Genomic DNA, 14746 nt, shown 5'->3' with positions numbered 1-14746 from the left:
GTTTGATGTGCTTATACATTCCCACTGATTTACTCCCACCAGCCTCCTCTGGTATCAACCCTACAAACATGTTCATGAATTATAATCCACCTAAACAGGTAATATCACAACTAAGTAAAGCAGTATGCCTATTTAGTCAATGTTTTAGGCAATGGTCATAATTCACCCAATGATTTCCATTGTGATTCACAGCAGCAGAAGTTTGTTGTAAAGTTTGTAGGATGTTTTTAATGCAGTTTTGTCGCTGTGCCTTGTAGGTAAATGCCTGTTTTACTGGCTGGAATTTGTCAAGCTCCAGTTGTTCTTCTGAAACAACAGCTGCATTCATATGGGGCTAGCTAAATATAGACGGCATCAACACCTGTCACTCAATGCTCAAAAAGGCGAGGGGGCAAGATCAAATTGTGTTTACTGATTCAAATGGCAATTGCATTATCCAGTTAAGGAGGCTTTAATGTGGAATCAAGTACAAAACGAATAAATGTCCTATTTTGTGGAGTTTCAAAATAGCCTACCTGAGAGATGAAGTCAATAGCACTTGTCTCCCGGGGGACTTCAATTTGGTGTTTGCTTAATGCGGGGGGATGGCGGACACATATCATTCTGCGCTCCTCGCCGTCGGACTGTCTTGACAGCCTTGCCATGGAGAGAGAATTTGGCATCACGTTCCAATAGCTCTTCAGAGACTGCAAGATGTCGTTGGCATTGGGTAAAACACGAAGTTCGATAGAGAATTCCAAAAAGTGTACTTCAAAGCTATGGAAGCTGTTTCCTCACGTTTTTCTCATACTTTCACTCGTCGGATATGCCGCCTTGGGAGCGGTGCTATTCTGGTGCATTGAGGGAGGGAGTGTGTACAAAGCAGAAGGGGAATATCATGAGTTTTTGGGTAAACTGTTGCGCACAATTCAAAATTATCCAGGTAAGGTAAATCAATCAATCAAATGTATTTATAAAGCCCTTTTTACATCAGCCGATGTCACGAAGTGCTATACAGAAACTCAGCCTAAAAAGGCCAGAAAGCTAGATCGATGTTTATTATTATTATTATTGTTATAACTTGTTATAATATAGGGCTACAGTCTTTATAGATACAGTCTTTATAGATGGGGTGAAAATAGGATTTTTACATTACACTTTTTTTATGTCTTGTAAAATGTGTTCAAAAATGTTTACAATTAACTTCATTCAAATAACTGCCTTTTATTTACAGGTAATTTGTCCAGCAATTCTTCTCAAGAACAACATTTGGTGAAAGAACTAGAGAAAGAAATCAACGGGGGGTTCAAGTCCATATGGCTTCAACGTCCAGAGCGATGGACATTCTATCCATCCCTGTTCTTCTGTTGTACTGTATTCACAACCGTGGGTAAGTCATCTAAATGACCAACTTTTAAGTTACGTTTCGTCTTAAAGTTAAAAGACATGCAAAACAAACACAAAATAGGCCTAATTAAGACAGCACATTAGGCCTACAGTATACTAAAAATATAATTGTGCTGGTGTTGTAGACCATTTGCAAATATTTTGGGCTCATTTGATTCTCTTTGTAAATGTATAGCCTCATTAGGACAATATAGATAGATACTCTCAATTGTTATGTCTGGTTATGGATTGTTATGCATGGTCACCACTGATATAGATAGCCTCTAAGCAACAATGGCTTTCCTGTCAAAATGAAGCCCACCTGAAATAAATATCCATGGATTTGGAACACCAGGCATGATGTATTATTAGTACAATGTCATTACTATGTTTGTTTTTTACAAATAGGACACTGTCTCTCTCATCTCTTTAGTCATTGAAATTTCCACCACATTAAATCATGTTGTTGGCCTCAGGCTTGATGAACTTTGGTCTTAGTGTGCTGTGTGCCATGCTCACTGAGTGAACTGATGTTATCAGGCTGTAAATGAGAGTTGATCCGCTCTCCATCAATCAGCAGTCAAACATGAAACAACGGGTTTGGCCAACAGGGATTGAAAATGTGATATTTTGTGGATTTGTCTATCTGTAATTGCTACCATAGCTGATTTGACTCCTACCATACCTCCCTGATAAAGAGTTTGTCATTAAATGGAAATACTGTGGAATACACATTACACATTTGTGCATGTCACATCAGAGCATTTCATGGACAAAGTTATCAGTAGTATTAACAGATCGATGTGTAAACATTTTCCAAAAAAAGTCTGGACTGTAGTACGAATTCATATCCATCTAACCCTTATCATTTGTCAAATGAATTGTTAAAACAATGGTTGACATTGACATACTTGTATCTAGTAGCACATGCAATGTCGATATACATAGAGTAGATTACCGCGTTCCCTAAATTAAACAAATTTGGTTCCTTAACCACCTCCCATACAATTATTTTCCAGAGGAAACCATTTTTTAATTGAGTTTAAAATGACTGCATTAATGTCAAATAAATTAGCCTTTCCGGGGACAACAGGAACGAGCTATAATGGCAGTATTCAAAACCAAATGAGTTAAATGGCAGAAGACTATGTTAGGGATGTTATTCTTACACGTTATAAAACTTACAGACATAAAAACAGTTGGCTGTGCTCTGCATTCATTCTTGCAAGCACCTTGTGGTTCTCATCTGCAGACAGCTGCTGCAAAGAATGGGGGGGGGTTGCTATGTTCTGTGTGCTTTTCATGTGTCAGTCCCTGGTGCAGGTTCACGCTGGGCTCAGACCCTCTCTGATTGCGATGATCACCACCAGGGACAAAACCGCTACTTTGATTGCACCTTAAGATGAAGATGTCATATAAATCATTGAAATCAGAGGCTGTGCCCATAAGATTAATACAGGAGTATTTGTGTCTTAAGATGTGCCTATATACATCATATGAACTGTCAATGATATATGTGGTCATTGACTATACAACTACTACCATCTTGAGGGAGTGTGAGGGCAATGTAATGTATGTCCAGTGGTTAAAGTAACAAGATAAGATACTGGTTAGCCTTCTCTTTCAGCGCTCCTTTAGTGAAGAACATAGATCATTGACCTGGCCTCACCCCCAGTCTTGACTTCACTCAACAGCCATTTCAAGCCACAGCTTCAGCATTAGTGCCTAGCCGTGATTGCTAATGGACCATTCCCATCAACTGCATTTGCAGACAGTTTTTCACACATGCATATTTTGTAGTTCTTGTTCAGCATTGTTCTGAATCTCGAAACTTTTAAGTGTATCAAATCAAAAATGTATTTGTCACATGCTTCGTAAACAACAGGTGTGGACTAACAGTGAAATGCTTACTTACGGGCCCTTCCCAACAATGCAGAGAGAAAGAAAATAGAGAAATAATGAAAAGTAAAACTGTAATAATAGAGAGAATTTTAACTCTGCAAAAATACTATAGATACACAATGAGCAATGATATCTTGGCTATATACATGGGTCGATGTGCAGGGGTACGAGGTAATTGAGGTACATGTAGATACAGGATGTGCATATAACAACCCCTCTTTTACGCTACTGCTACTCTCTGTTCATCATATATGCATAGTCACTTTAACCATATCTACATGTACATACTATCTCAATCAGCCTGACTAACTGGTGTCTGTATGTAGCCTCGCTACTTTTATAGCCTCGCTACTGTATATAGCCTGTCTTTTTACTGTTGTTTTATTTTTTTTACCTACCTATTGTTCACCTAATACCTTTTTTGCTCTATTGGTTAGAGCCTGTAAGTAAGCATTTCACTGTTGTATTCGGAGCACGAGACAAATCAACTTTGATTTGATTTTGATTTAACTAGGAATAAAGGGACAGATAATAAACAGTAACAGCAGCGTATGTGATGAGTCAAAAAGGTTCTATGCAGATAGTCCGGGTAGCTATTTATCAGTCTTATGGCTTGGGGGTAGAAGCTGTTCACGGTCCTGCTGGTTCCAGACTTCGTACATCAGTACCATTTGTCATGTGGTAGCAGAGAGAACAGTCTATAACTTGGGTAGCTGGAGTCTTTGACCATTTTTAGGGCCATCCTCTATACAGTTGGCAAGCCATACACCATTCAACAGGATGATTTTCTAGTGAGCTGTATTGAACCAAACATTTACCGATCATATATCGGAAAAGGGAGAGGTTGCTAGATTCCCTTTGTTATTTTCTAATGTTGTGGGAGTACCTGCAGGGGAAGTTCACACATTTTTACATGTAGGCTTCTTTTCACTCTTTCTGTGATTGTAGTTGATCCCCAAAAACGTTTTTTTTCCCTCCATATTTTGTTTCATTACATATACAATTGTCATCACTTGCCATTGACTACAAGGCATTATGCAAATGTTGCTAAAACATGTTGGAAAACACTCAAACACTCCAAACCAAGTAATATTACATCAGAATCCCATTTTGAATGACATCTCTGCACTCTATTTTTTTGTTAATGTTCCACTTTATGTTCATAAAATACATTAGGAAGTCTGTTAAGGTCTGATATATGATAGCTATCATGGTCCATTTATGTTGGGGTTAATGGCTAATAGCTTGGTCGGCAAACAGGAAGGCCGCAAATTACTGAAGAAAGTCCCTCGAAGACCAAAATGCATTTCACATCACCAGAAGCAGATTAGAGGTCTCAAGACGGACTTCTTTCCACATTATTGATAATTATTGCTTTCTAGGTTCCAATCTCCAAGATCACCACAATATATCCTTATGTCACTACTAGAAAACCACAATGGATCTCATCTCAACTATTTTTCCTCTTTATCCCTTGGTCGTCAAATTGTAAATGATTGAGCTTGTATGACATATTGTTATTATACATTTGTTGTTAATGCTATGATTTGCGTCTATAGTCACTCTTATGAAGCTTCACTGTTACATCATGAAACCATCATTACCAGGGACACTCTCTCAATAGTCTTGGATATCCCAGACCTTGGAGTATCGTAAACTAGGCAACGTCACAAGGTCTGGGGAGGATGTCCGCTTCTCTCTGACATTTCAAAAGGGAGAAAAAAAAATTCAGGGTAGGGTCCTTTTCAGACAGACAACTCTCCCAGCAAATCACAAGTTTGGGTATGCGGGGCTTAAAATGCAGGCGGGAATTGTGCTCATGTTTAGCTCATTGAGGTATAGTAAGAACTGGAGACTGCATCCAAGACCTTTGTTTTCAAGGTTATCTACTCATGTTCACATATGCCAATTTATGGACCGTCTATATCCGGATTGCATCCGGTTTATACCGAACAACATCACATGCTAGTACTCAGTGTGCACAGGAAGCAGCGTGAGCAGCGACGGCATCATCACGTAATCCAAAAATATAACGAGCGCGCTGAGAGTCGAGAAGCAAGTTCAGGGAGTGAGTGTTTTAATAAGTAAATGAAACAATAAACACGAAACACAAACAAGACACCAACATGAAAACAGAGTCAATAACACCGGAGGAAAGAACCTCGGGGAGTGACAGATATAGGGAAGATAATCAAGGAGGTGAATGAGTCCAGGTGATAGTCAAGAGGCGCAGGTGCGCGAGACGATGGTGACAGGTGTGCGTGATAATCAGCAGCCTGATGACCTGATGACCTAGGCTGGAGAGGGAGTATACGTGACAAAAAAACATGGCAGACATTGGATGAATGTACAATTTGAATCTCTTCGGCTGTGAAAAAATGTATTGGCCTCAGCGACAATTATTAGAATAATTCAATTGATGTTTTGTGCACAAAGGTGATGACTAAAGTGTCTTAATAGGAATTTTCTAATCTGACTTCTCTATGTAGCCGTGTATGAAAATGGTCTTTCTGGGCCAAGCATCAGTTAAGCTGCAGTACCGACGCAAAACTGTAGGAGCAGTCGAAGCTGTGCTTCTAGACAGGGCACCCTGGTACCTTGGTTTAAACTAGGGCAAAATGCCGCTATGGCACTGAGCAAATTTCAGGTCTGCTGAGCGCAAACTTGAACGTTCTGAAAATCCTGTGCAACTTCCAGCGCTCGTTTACTGAGGCTGTGCCACCTTTAAGTTACAGTTTTAACAGTGGCCAAGTAGGCTACTGTGGCTATTTGATCATAATGTAGACCTACCAGAGTGGACTACCATAAAAAAAAAATGGAGAAAATGCATCCTATAACATTTGAGCTGTTCTATCATTCAGCATTCAGATGCAGCCAATGTGTGGTGTTCAATGTAGGGCCTACGTTCCATGAGACTTTTGAAAAAAAGCATGCAGAGCTTGACATACACCTGTTTTATCCACTTGTCCTTCAGACAAGTAGGTGACTGAACATGTTGTTGTGTTGTTTGATGCAAGAAACCACTTTACAAAATAAAATACATTATTATTTCCATACTATTATTACAGTGTCTAGTTTGAGAAACAGACACCTCTCAAGTCCTCAACTGGCAGCTTCATTAAATAGTACCCGCAAAATACCCGTCTCAACGTCAAAAGTGAAGAGGCGACTCTGGGATGCTAGCCTTCTAGGCAGAGTTGCAACAAAAAAGCCATCTCAGACTGGCCAATAAAAATTTAATATTTAGATGGGCAAAAGAACACAGACACTGGACAGAGGTACTCTGCCTAGAAGGCCAGCATCCCGGAGTCGCCTCTTCACTGTTGACGTTGAGACTGGTGTTTTGCGAGTACTATTTAATGAAGCTGCCAGTTGAGGACTCTCAAACTAGACATTCTAATGTACTTGTCCTCTTGCTCAGTTGTGCACCGGGGCCTCCCACTCCTCTTTCTATTCTGTTTAGAGCCAGTTTGCGCTGTTCTGTGAAGGGAGTAGTACACAGCGTTGTACGAGATCTTCACTTTCTTGACAATTTCTCACATGGAATAGCCTTAATTTCTCAGAACAAGAATAAACTGACGAGTTTCAGAAGAACATTCTTTGTTTCTGGCCATTTTGAGCCTGTAACGAACCCACAAATCTGATGCTCCAGATACTCAACTTGTCTAAAGAAGGCCAGTTTGATTGCTTCTTTAATCAGCATGACAATTTTCAGCTGTGCTAACATAATTGCAAAAGGGTTTTCTAATGATCGATTAGCCTTTTAAAATGATAAACTTGCACTAGCTTACACAACGTGACATTGGAACACAGGAGTGATGGTTGCTGATAATGGGCCTCTGTACGCCTATGTAAATATTCCATTAGAAATCTACCGTTTCCAGCTACAATAGTCATTTACAACATTAACAATGTCTACACTGTATTCCTGATCAATTTTATGTTATTTTAATTGATAGAAAAAGTGCTTTCTTTTTCAAAAACAAGGAAATTTCTAAGTGACCCCAAACTTTTGAATAGTAGTACAGTGCCTTGCGAAAGTATTCGGCCCCCTTGAACTTTGCGACCTTTTGCCACATTTCAGGCTTCAAACATAAAGATATAAAACTGTATTTTTTTGTGAAGAATCAACAACAAGTGGGACACAATCATGAAGTGGAACGACATTTATTTGATATTTCAAACTTTTTTAACAAATCAAAAACTGAAAAATTGGGCGTGCAAAATTATTCAGCCCCTTTACTTTCAGTGCAGCAAACTCTCTCCAGAAGTTCAGTGAGGATCTCTGAATGATCCAATGTTGACCTAAATGACTAATGATGATAAATACAATCCACCTGTGTGTAATCAAGTCTCCGTATAAATGCACCTGCACTGTGATAGTCTCAGAGGTCCGTTAAAAGCGCAGAGAGCATCATGAAGAACAAGGAACACATCAGGCAGGTCCGAGATACTGTTGTGAAGAAGTTTAAAGCCGGATTTGGATACAAAAAGATTTCCCAAGCTTTAAACATCCCAAGGAGCACTGTGCAAGTGATAATATTGAAATGGAAGGAGTATCAGACCACTGCAAATCTACCAAGACCTGGCCGTCCCTCTAAACTTTCAGCTCATACAAGGAGAAGACTGATCAGAGATGCAGCCAAGAGGCCCATGATCACTCTGGATGAACTGCAGAGATCTACAGCTGAGGTGGGAAACTCTGTCCATAGGACAACAATCAGTCGTATATTGCACAAATCTGGCCTTTATGGAAGAGTGGCAAGAAGAAAGCCATTTCTTAAAGATATCCATAAAAAGTGTTGTTTAAAGTTTGCCACAAGCCACCTGGGAGACACACCAAACATGTGGAAGAAGGTGCTCTGGTCAGATTAAACCAAAATTGAACTTTTTGGCAACAATGCAAAACGTTATGTTTGGCGTAAAAGCAACACAGGTCATCACCCTGAACACACCATCCCCACTGTCAAACATGGTGGTGGCAGCATCATGGTTTGGGCCTGCTTTTCTTCAGCAGGGACAGGGAAGATGGTTAAAATTGATGGGAAGATGGATGGAGCCAAATACAGGACCATTCTGGAAGAAAACCTGATGGAGTCTGCAAAAGACCTGAGACTGGGACGGAGATTTGTCTTCCAACAAGACAATGATCCAAAACACAAAGCAAAATCTACAATGGAATGGTTCAAAAATAAACATATCCAGGTGTTAGAATGGCCAAGTCAAAGTCCAGACCTGAATCCAATCGAGAATCTGTGGAAAGAACTGAAAACTGCTGTTCACAAATGCTCTCCATCCAACCTCACTGAGCTCGGGCTGTTTTGCAAGGAGGAATGGGAAAAATTTCAGTCTCTCGATGTGCAAAACTGATAGAGACATACCCCAAGCGACTTACAGCTGTAATCGCAGCAAAAGGTGGCGCTACAAAGTATTAACTAAAGGGGGCTGAATAATTTTGCACGCCCAATTTTTCAGTTTTTGATTTGTTAAAAAAGTTTGAAATATCCAATAAATGTCCTTCCACTTCATGATTGTGTCCCACTTGTTGTTGATTCTTCACAAAAAAATACAGTTTTATATCTTTATGTTTGAAGCCTGAAATGTGGCAAAAGGTCGCAAAGTTCAAGGGGGCCGAATACTTTCGCAAGGCACTGTATATCCCTGTATGGTCAAAAGACTATACCGCTATACTATATATGATAATAACTTGTTTTGATATAGACATTGGCATTGAGGGCTTCCGCCATTTAAAAGTAGTCAACTGGGTGGGGATTCCTATGGTTTGGGAGTGATCAGCCAATGATCAGAGAGCATTGTCTATTTCAAATTGGGTTGCGTATAGTTCGTAAACCAAAGACTAAGGTAATATCTAGGAGCCAAGACCAAGATTTATACCAGGACATTGGTCCCAAGATTCAGACCCAGACCCAGTGAGTTGAGACCATGACAAGTTACTGTGCTCTGCTATACTGTATCCTACTGTACTGTTCTCTACTGTACTCTACTGCTCTGTGCTCGAGTTTACTCTTCTTGCGTTTCTAACAATTGAAGAAAGGGCCCATGAACTCTTGATCTTGTGGTCTTGGTCTGTAGAGTACAGTACAGTAGGGTAGAGCACAGTAGAGTAGGGTACAGTATAGTAGAGCACAGAACAGTCAAGAATAGTAGAGTAGGGTACAGTAGAGTAGGGTACAGTATAGTAGAGCACAGTACGGTAGAGTGCAGTCGAGAATAGTAGAGTAGGGTACAGTAGAGTACAGTATAGCACAATATAGATGTCTGTTTTGGCCAAATAGATGTCAATGTTTGTCCACTACCCACATCGTGGTCCTCTGTAGTAGAGGTGTGCGGAGAACTGATTGTTTTAGTACCGTGCCCGCCCCCACAGGTTTTTTTTGCCGCCAACACTGACCTGCTCCTGGCAGATCTCATCCAGCTCCTGCCTGCAGTCCCACAATGTTAAAATTACACATATTCAAAACCACCATCTTATGCATTATAATGTGCAATGAATGCATGATTTCATAAGACATTTTCTAGTTGGAATGAAGTAATGGTATTAAAACAAACTCCAGTGTAACCCATTTGAAGCAGCCCAGACAAAAGTCACTGCAGACAGAATATTTAAAAAAGAATGAATGAGTTCACCTCGTAAACTTTCCAATTCCAAACGCATCTCAACTCGAACTGTCAGTAAGAGAAAGCTAAGGCAACAAATAGGCTATTGATAGGCTGACTTAGTGCCCAATCATAATATCCATTATTTCATTACCTTTAGAAAATTATTAACAACATACTTTCCAGTGAGAACTGCAAACTGATTGCTTTTATAATTCCTTTTAGAATTTATCACAAGTGGCCAAATAAACACAATCATATCGGAGAATTGTTTTTGCCAACACTTTTTGAAGCAGACGTGCGAGCCGGTTGTTAGAGACGGGGAGAGGAGAGGGACACATGCAGCCAGAATGAAATCAAATCAATTGTTATTGGTCACATACACATGGTTAGCAGATTTGATTGCGAGTGTAGCGAAATGCTTATGCCTCTAGATTCGCCAGTGCAGCAATATCTAACAAGTAATATCTAACAATTCCACAACAAATACCAAATAGAATGATTCATGTGATGGATAAATTGTTTAATAACAATTCAAAGCGCATTTAAAACAGCGATGCAACCATTATGAAATCATTTACGGGACAAAGTCTTGGAAGAGTATTGGCGGTTCCAAACTTCTTTCACTTAAGAATGATGGAGGCCACTATGTTCTTGGAGACTTTCAATGCTGCTGACATTTTTAGTACCCTTCCCCAGATCTGTGACTCGACACAATCCTGTCTCGGAGCTCTACGGACAGTTCCTTCGACCTCATGGTCTGGTTTTTACTCTGACATGCACTGTCAACTGTGGGACCTTATATAGACAGATGTGTGCCTTTCCAAATCATGTCCAATCAATTGAATTTACCACAGGTGGACTCCAATCAAGTTCTAAAAACATCTCAAGGATGATCAATGGAAACGGGATGCACCGAGCTCAATTTCGAGCCTCATTGCAAAGGGTCTGAATACTTATGTAAATAAGGTATTTCAGTTTTTTTGCAAACATTTCTAAAAACCTGTTTTTGCTTTGTCATTGTGGGGTATTGTGTGTAGATTGATGAGAGAAAAAATAATTATATCCATTTTAGAATCAGGCTGTAATGTAACAAAAAGTGAAGGGGTCTGAATAATTTCCGAATGCACTGTAGAATTAGACATAATTATTATGGCTCTAAACTTCCTCCCCCCTCCATCCTCACATACTTCGTGCCCCTTATAAAATAATGGGTGTATGATGCCCCTGAATGCCCTTAGAGAGAAGCATCAGCAAATCCAGTATTAGAAATGACCGACAGATGGCAGCAATAGATCTAAAACCATGTTTGACAAACTATATTCTTTCCATCTTCTGCACATATTTTTTTGTGTGTTAGGAGCGGACATTTTTACAATATAATTTGAGGTTAGACACAAAATGATTGTTGTCGAGAAAGAGAATATTTGGATATGAGAGGGAAATAAGGAAGCTACCTACCTGTATGATCCCATACCCTGCTGCTCTTCTTGTCTCAGGTTATGGAGAGATCTATCCGGTGACCCTGCCTGGTAAGGTGGTCTGTATCCTGTATGCCATGGTGGGTATCCCCCTCATGCTCCTGGTCATCACAGATGTGGGAGACCTCCTGGCCATGCTCCTCTCCAGGGCCTACTGCCACCTGCACACTCTTTTCTGCAGGTTGCCCCAATACGGCCGCTGGTCCCCCTCCCATGACACAGAGAAGCCAGGGCAGGGGGGCCTCCAGGACGGGACCTATACCTTCAGCCACGAGGTGGTGGTCCGGGAGCCCATGGACATCCGACAGGTCCTCCACAGCCAGCAGTCTGTGAAGCGCAAGTCCATCCAGCTGCGAAACAACACAGAGATCTTCAATCGCATCATTGCCCGGGAGAACTTCAACAGGCAGGGCCCACTGGTGCGGAGCCTTTCCTGCCCTGAGCTGGACCGCATGCCCCCCTTGCCCAAGGGCTTTGCCATCTGGGACTTCACAGGCATCGGGGACAATATGGACAAGCTGAACGTGCCGCTGCTCCTCATCCTGGTGGTGGTGTTTGCCTACATCCTGTTTGGAGGCCTCATCCTGCCCCTGTGGGAGACAGAGTTCCACACCTTTGATGCCTTCTACTTTTGCTTCATCACCCTCACCACCATCGGCTTTGGTGACATCGTGCCCAACCACCCCAAGTACTTCATGCTCACTTTTGTCTTCATCATCATGGGCATGGCCATCATGTCCATGGCCTTCAAGCTGGGCCAGTCACGCATCGTCAGCTGCTACCGCCAGTGCATGCGCTGCATCAGCGGGGGGATGGTAGAGAGGTTTGACGAGTTGGGGAGCGACTGAGAAAAAGGGTTTCGTCCTCCACCAGGCGGCTCAAGAGTTTTAGGGTTATGAGGCCCTGCCATTGTGGGTCCAAAAAGCACTAAGCACAAACTTCTGTACGGCTGACTTGGGAACAGTGTCTAGCTCAGTGGGGTGCAAAGCTAACCCTTGAGCTGACCCCTCATCATTAGCTTGAGCAAATGAAAATGTGCATGTGCCCAAAGCTTAAGCAAAATTATGTGACTTTATGTATGTGAGATTTATCTTACATGTCTGTTGCCCGAATATAGATATGCACTCTGTCTGGATATATTTATCCAACAAGTTACTTATACTATCTATAGTATGTATACATGTTGTCTACAGTTCAACCTGTTGGTCCAATATTCTACCTTTGATTTAGGATGGGGACATCCCAATCTACTGTTGGTAGATTTGACTGAAGCTGCAATGACTCTTGCATTGGTTAGAATTGTTTATGAGTCTTTGTTCAAGTTGTGAGAAGTGCACATTAAAGCTTTCACCTGCATTTTTCAGTGCCTTCTCTACAGGGAATAATATGGTAGCAGTTTATTTTTACAGTACTGTACCACTGTTATTTCTTTACCTTGTATTTATTATCAATGTATACCTTCTGGTGCTTACTTAAAATAATTAAACACAATTAGTAGCTATAGTACCTGGTACCAAATGGTTATTGTTGTGTATGTATCATGTATAAATACTAATGTATGTACGGTAAAATGAAGTACTACCAATAAGGTTTTTTCAAATTGCCTTCTGTGTTCATTGAGCTAAGGTGTCTGTTATTAAGGTAGTCTTTGACTGTGTGCTTTTTATGTGCCAGCAGTATCTCCTAACATGCAAATATAGTAGTGTAATGGAGAAATATGAGAAATACATGTTTGTTGTTAATCACCCTGCATTCATAAGCTTATGCTGTCTAGCAAACTGTATATCCTGCTTTCACGTCACCATTAAAACACGTTCAGGTCCATGTGGGGTGTCTAAATATTTTATGAAAGAAATGACACGAGACATCGTGAGACATTACTCACACAGTATATTCCAAAGAGCAAAATATGATATGCTTATATCCTTTTAGTATGGCAGCCAATTCTCAGAGCACAGAAAGAAAAAAGAAAGGTAGAGAGTGGTCTGAAAAAAGGCCCATAACTCAACCTGAGGAACAATGTTGTAAAGGGAGGTTTGTTGTCAATGGCCAATCACAAGCGACCACAACCAACATACCACTTCACATAAAACCCCAGTAGCAACAGCACAGGCCAACTACATTTCAGGAAAGCTGTGTCATTACATGTTGAGGTAACCAATAGATAAAATAGTTGGATCTACTCCTACAGCAACAACACACTAATAAATCACAAAAAAAACAAAGGTACAAATTCACTTACGGTTGAGAAGAGGTGTTGTTGGTAAACTTGTGTTGGCTATGTAATCGAAGGGACGGGAGGCTATGGTTACTCAATGAGCTGGAGATCTCATAGGTCAGTCAAGGGGGTAAATAGGCTACAATGGTTGTAGGATTATGTAATTGAGTGGGTGAAACGTGATGATCATATAAAACAAATCTTTATAATTACAAGTCATCTTGGACAACATCCTGACTTGGTGATCCTTTAGATGTGGATGAAACTGCTGGGAGTTTGAATATGTCAATATGGTTAAGATTTGCTTCAGTTTAACTGGATGAAAGTGGTGGATAAATCCAGGGCCTAAAAATGCAATGCAATTACACTTTCAGTCGCGTGAAGTCTAGACAGATTACAGCCGCATCTTTAAGTCTCCACAGAGGTGGAAATGCAAAGATAGGCTGTTCCCCGTTTATGCCAACACATAGGCCTGCTAGTGTTCGTTTTGCATTGTCTCATGAAGATGCAACAGACAGCATAAAACACAAGGTGGTGCCATTGCCACCCTTTACTGCAATGAAGTGCTCAAAAGCATTCATAATGATGAGTCCTTTTCAAAATAGAGAGTTTAATCATTGAGAGATGATTCTGCATTGATCTTGCATACAAATATAGGAAGATGAGGGTCTCTGATAAACGCAGAGAGCGAACGCTCAGGAGGTCAAGTCACATGGTTGATAAAAAGTGATTTTTGATGAGGCAGGAGCGGTCAACCGTGTAAAAACGGGGTCTGACAGACTTTGTGAGGGTTGACGGTTGGCCTGACAGGTTTTGTGGCATCTATATAACATTGTAGAGATCCTGTCGCTGTATTGAAACATGGCAAGTTACAAGTGTGTGTTCTTGCTCCAGCTTTTGGTTCGCAGCCCCATGCGAAAAATATTTTAAGCGTGTTCCACATTGCTCGCGTGCTAGCAAGCACACGCACACGCACACACACCTACTGCACACATATAGGCTATTGCTTATGTATGATAATGAATTAACCGCATTTGACTTACATAGCTAACAAAATGATAGATTGTCAGTATCATACTGTTACTCTGATAAACTGTAGTTGGTTTCAAAAATGATAATGATATCCATCAGCAGTGTAAGTAACTAAAAACTTTAAGTAACA

The 14746-nt window shown here is 40.7% G+C and overlaps 1 protein-coding gene across 1 annotated transcript; it reads left to right on the top strand.

Annotated features, from left to right (window-relative positions):
- The first annotated feature begins 420 nt into the window (after nt 1–420).
- Nucleotides 421–13188, top strand: LOC115135168 (potassium channel subfamily K member 18-like). The gene is made up of 3 exons (XM_029669551.2): nt 421–922; nt 1214–1369; nt 11385–13188. Exons 1-3 carry the CDS (start codon nt 694–696, stop codon nt 12212–12214), a joined length of 1215 nt encoding a protein of 404 aa, XP_029525411.1. The 5' UTR covers nt 421–693; the 3' UTR covers nt 12215–13188.
- The last annotated feature ends 1558 nt before the right edge of the window (nt 13189–14746 follow it).

The sequence above is a fragment of the Oncorhynchus nerka genome, linkage group LG10 (assembly GCF_034236695.1).
Source record: "Oncorhynchus nerka isolate Pitt River linkage group LG10, Oner_Uvic_2.0, whole genome shotgun sequence".
In the NCBI taxonomy this organism is placed as follows: domain Eukaryota; kingdom Metazoa; phylum Chordata; class Actinopteri; order Salmoniformes; family Salmonidae; genus Oncorhynchus; species Oncorhynchus nerka.
Note: the sequence above shows the minus strand (reverse complement) of the source record. Positions and strands in the feature narration are given on the sequence as shown.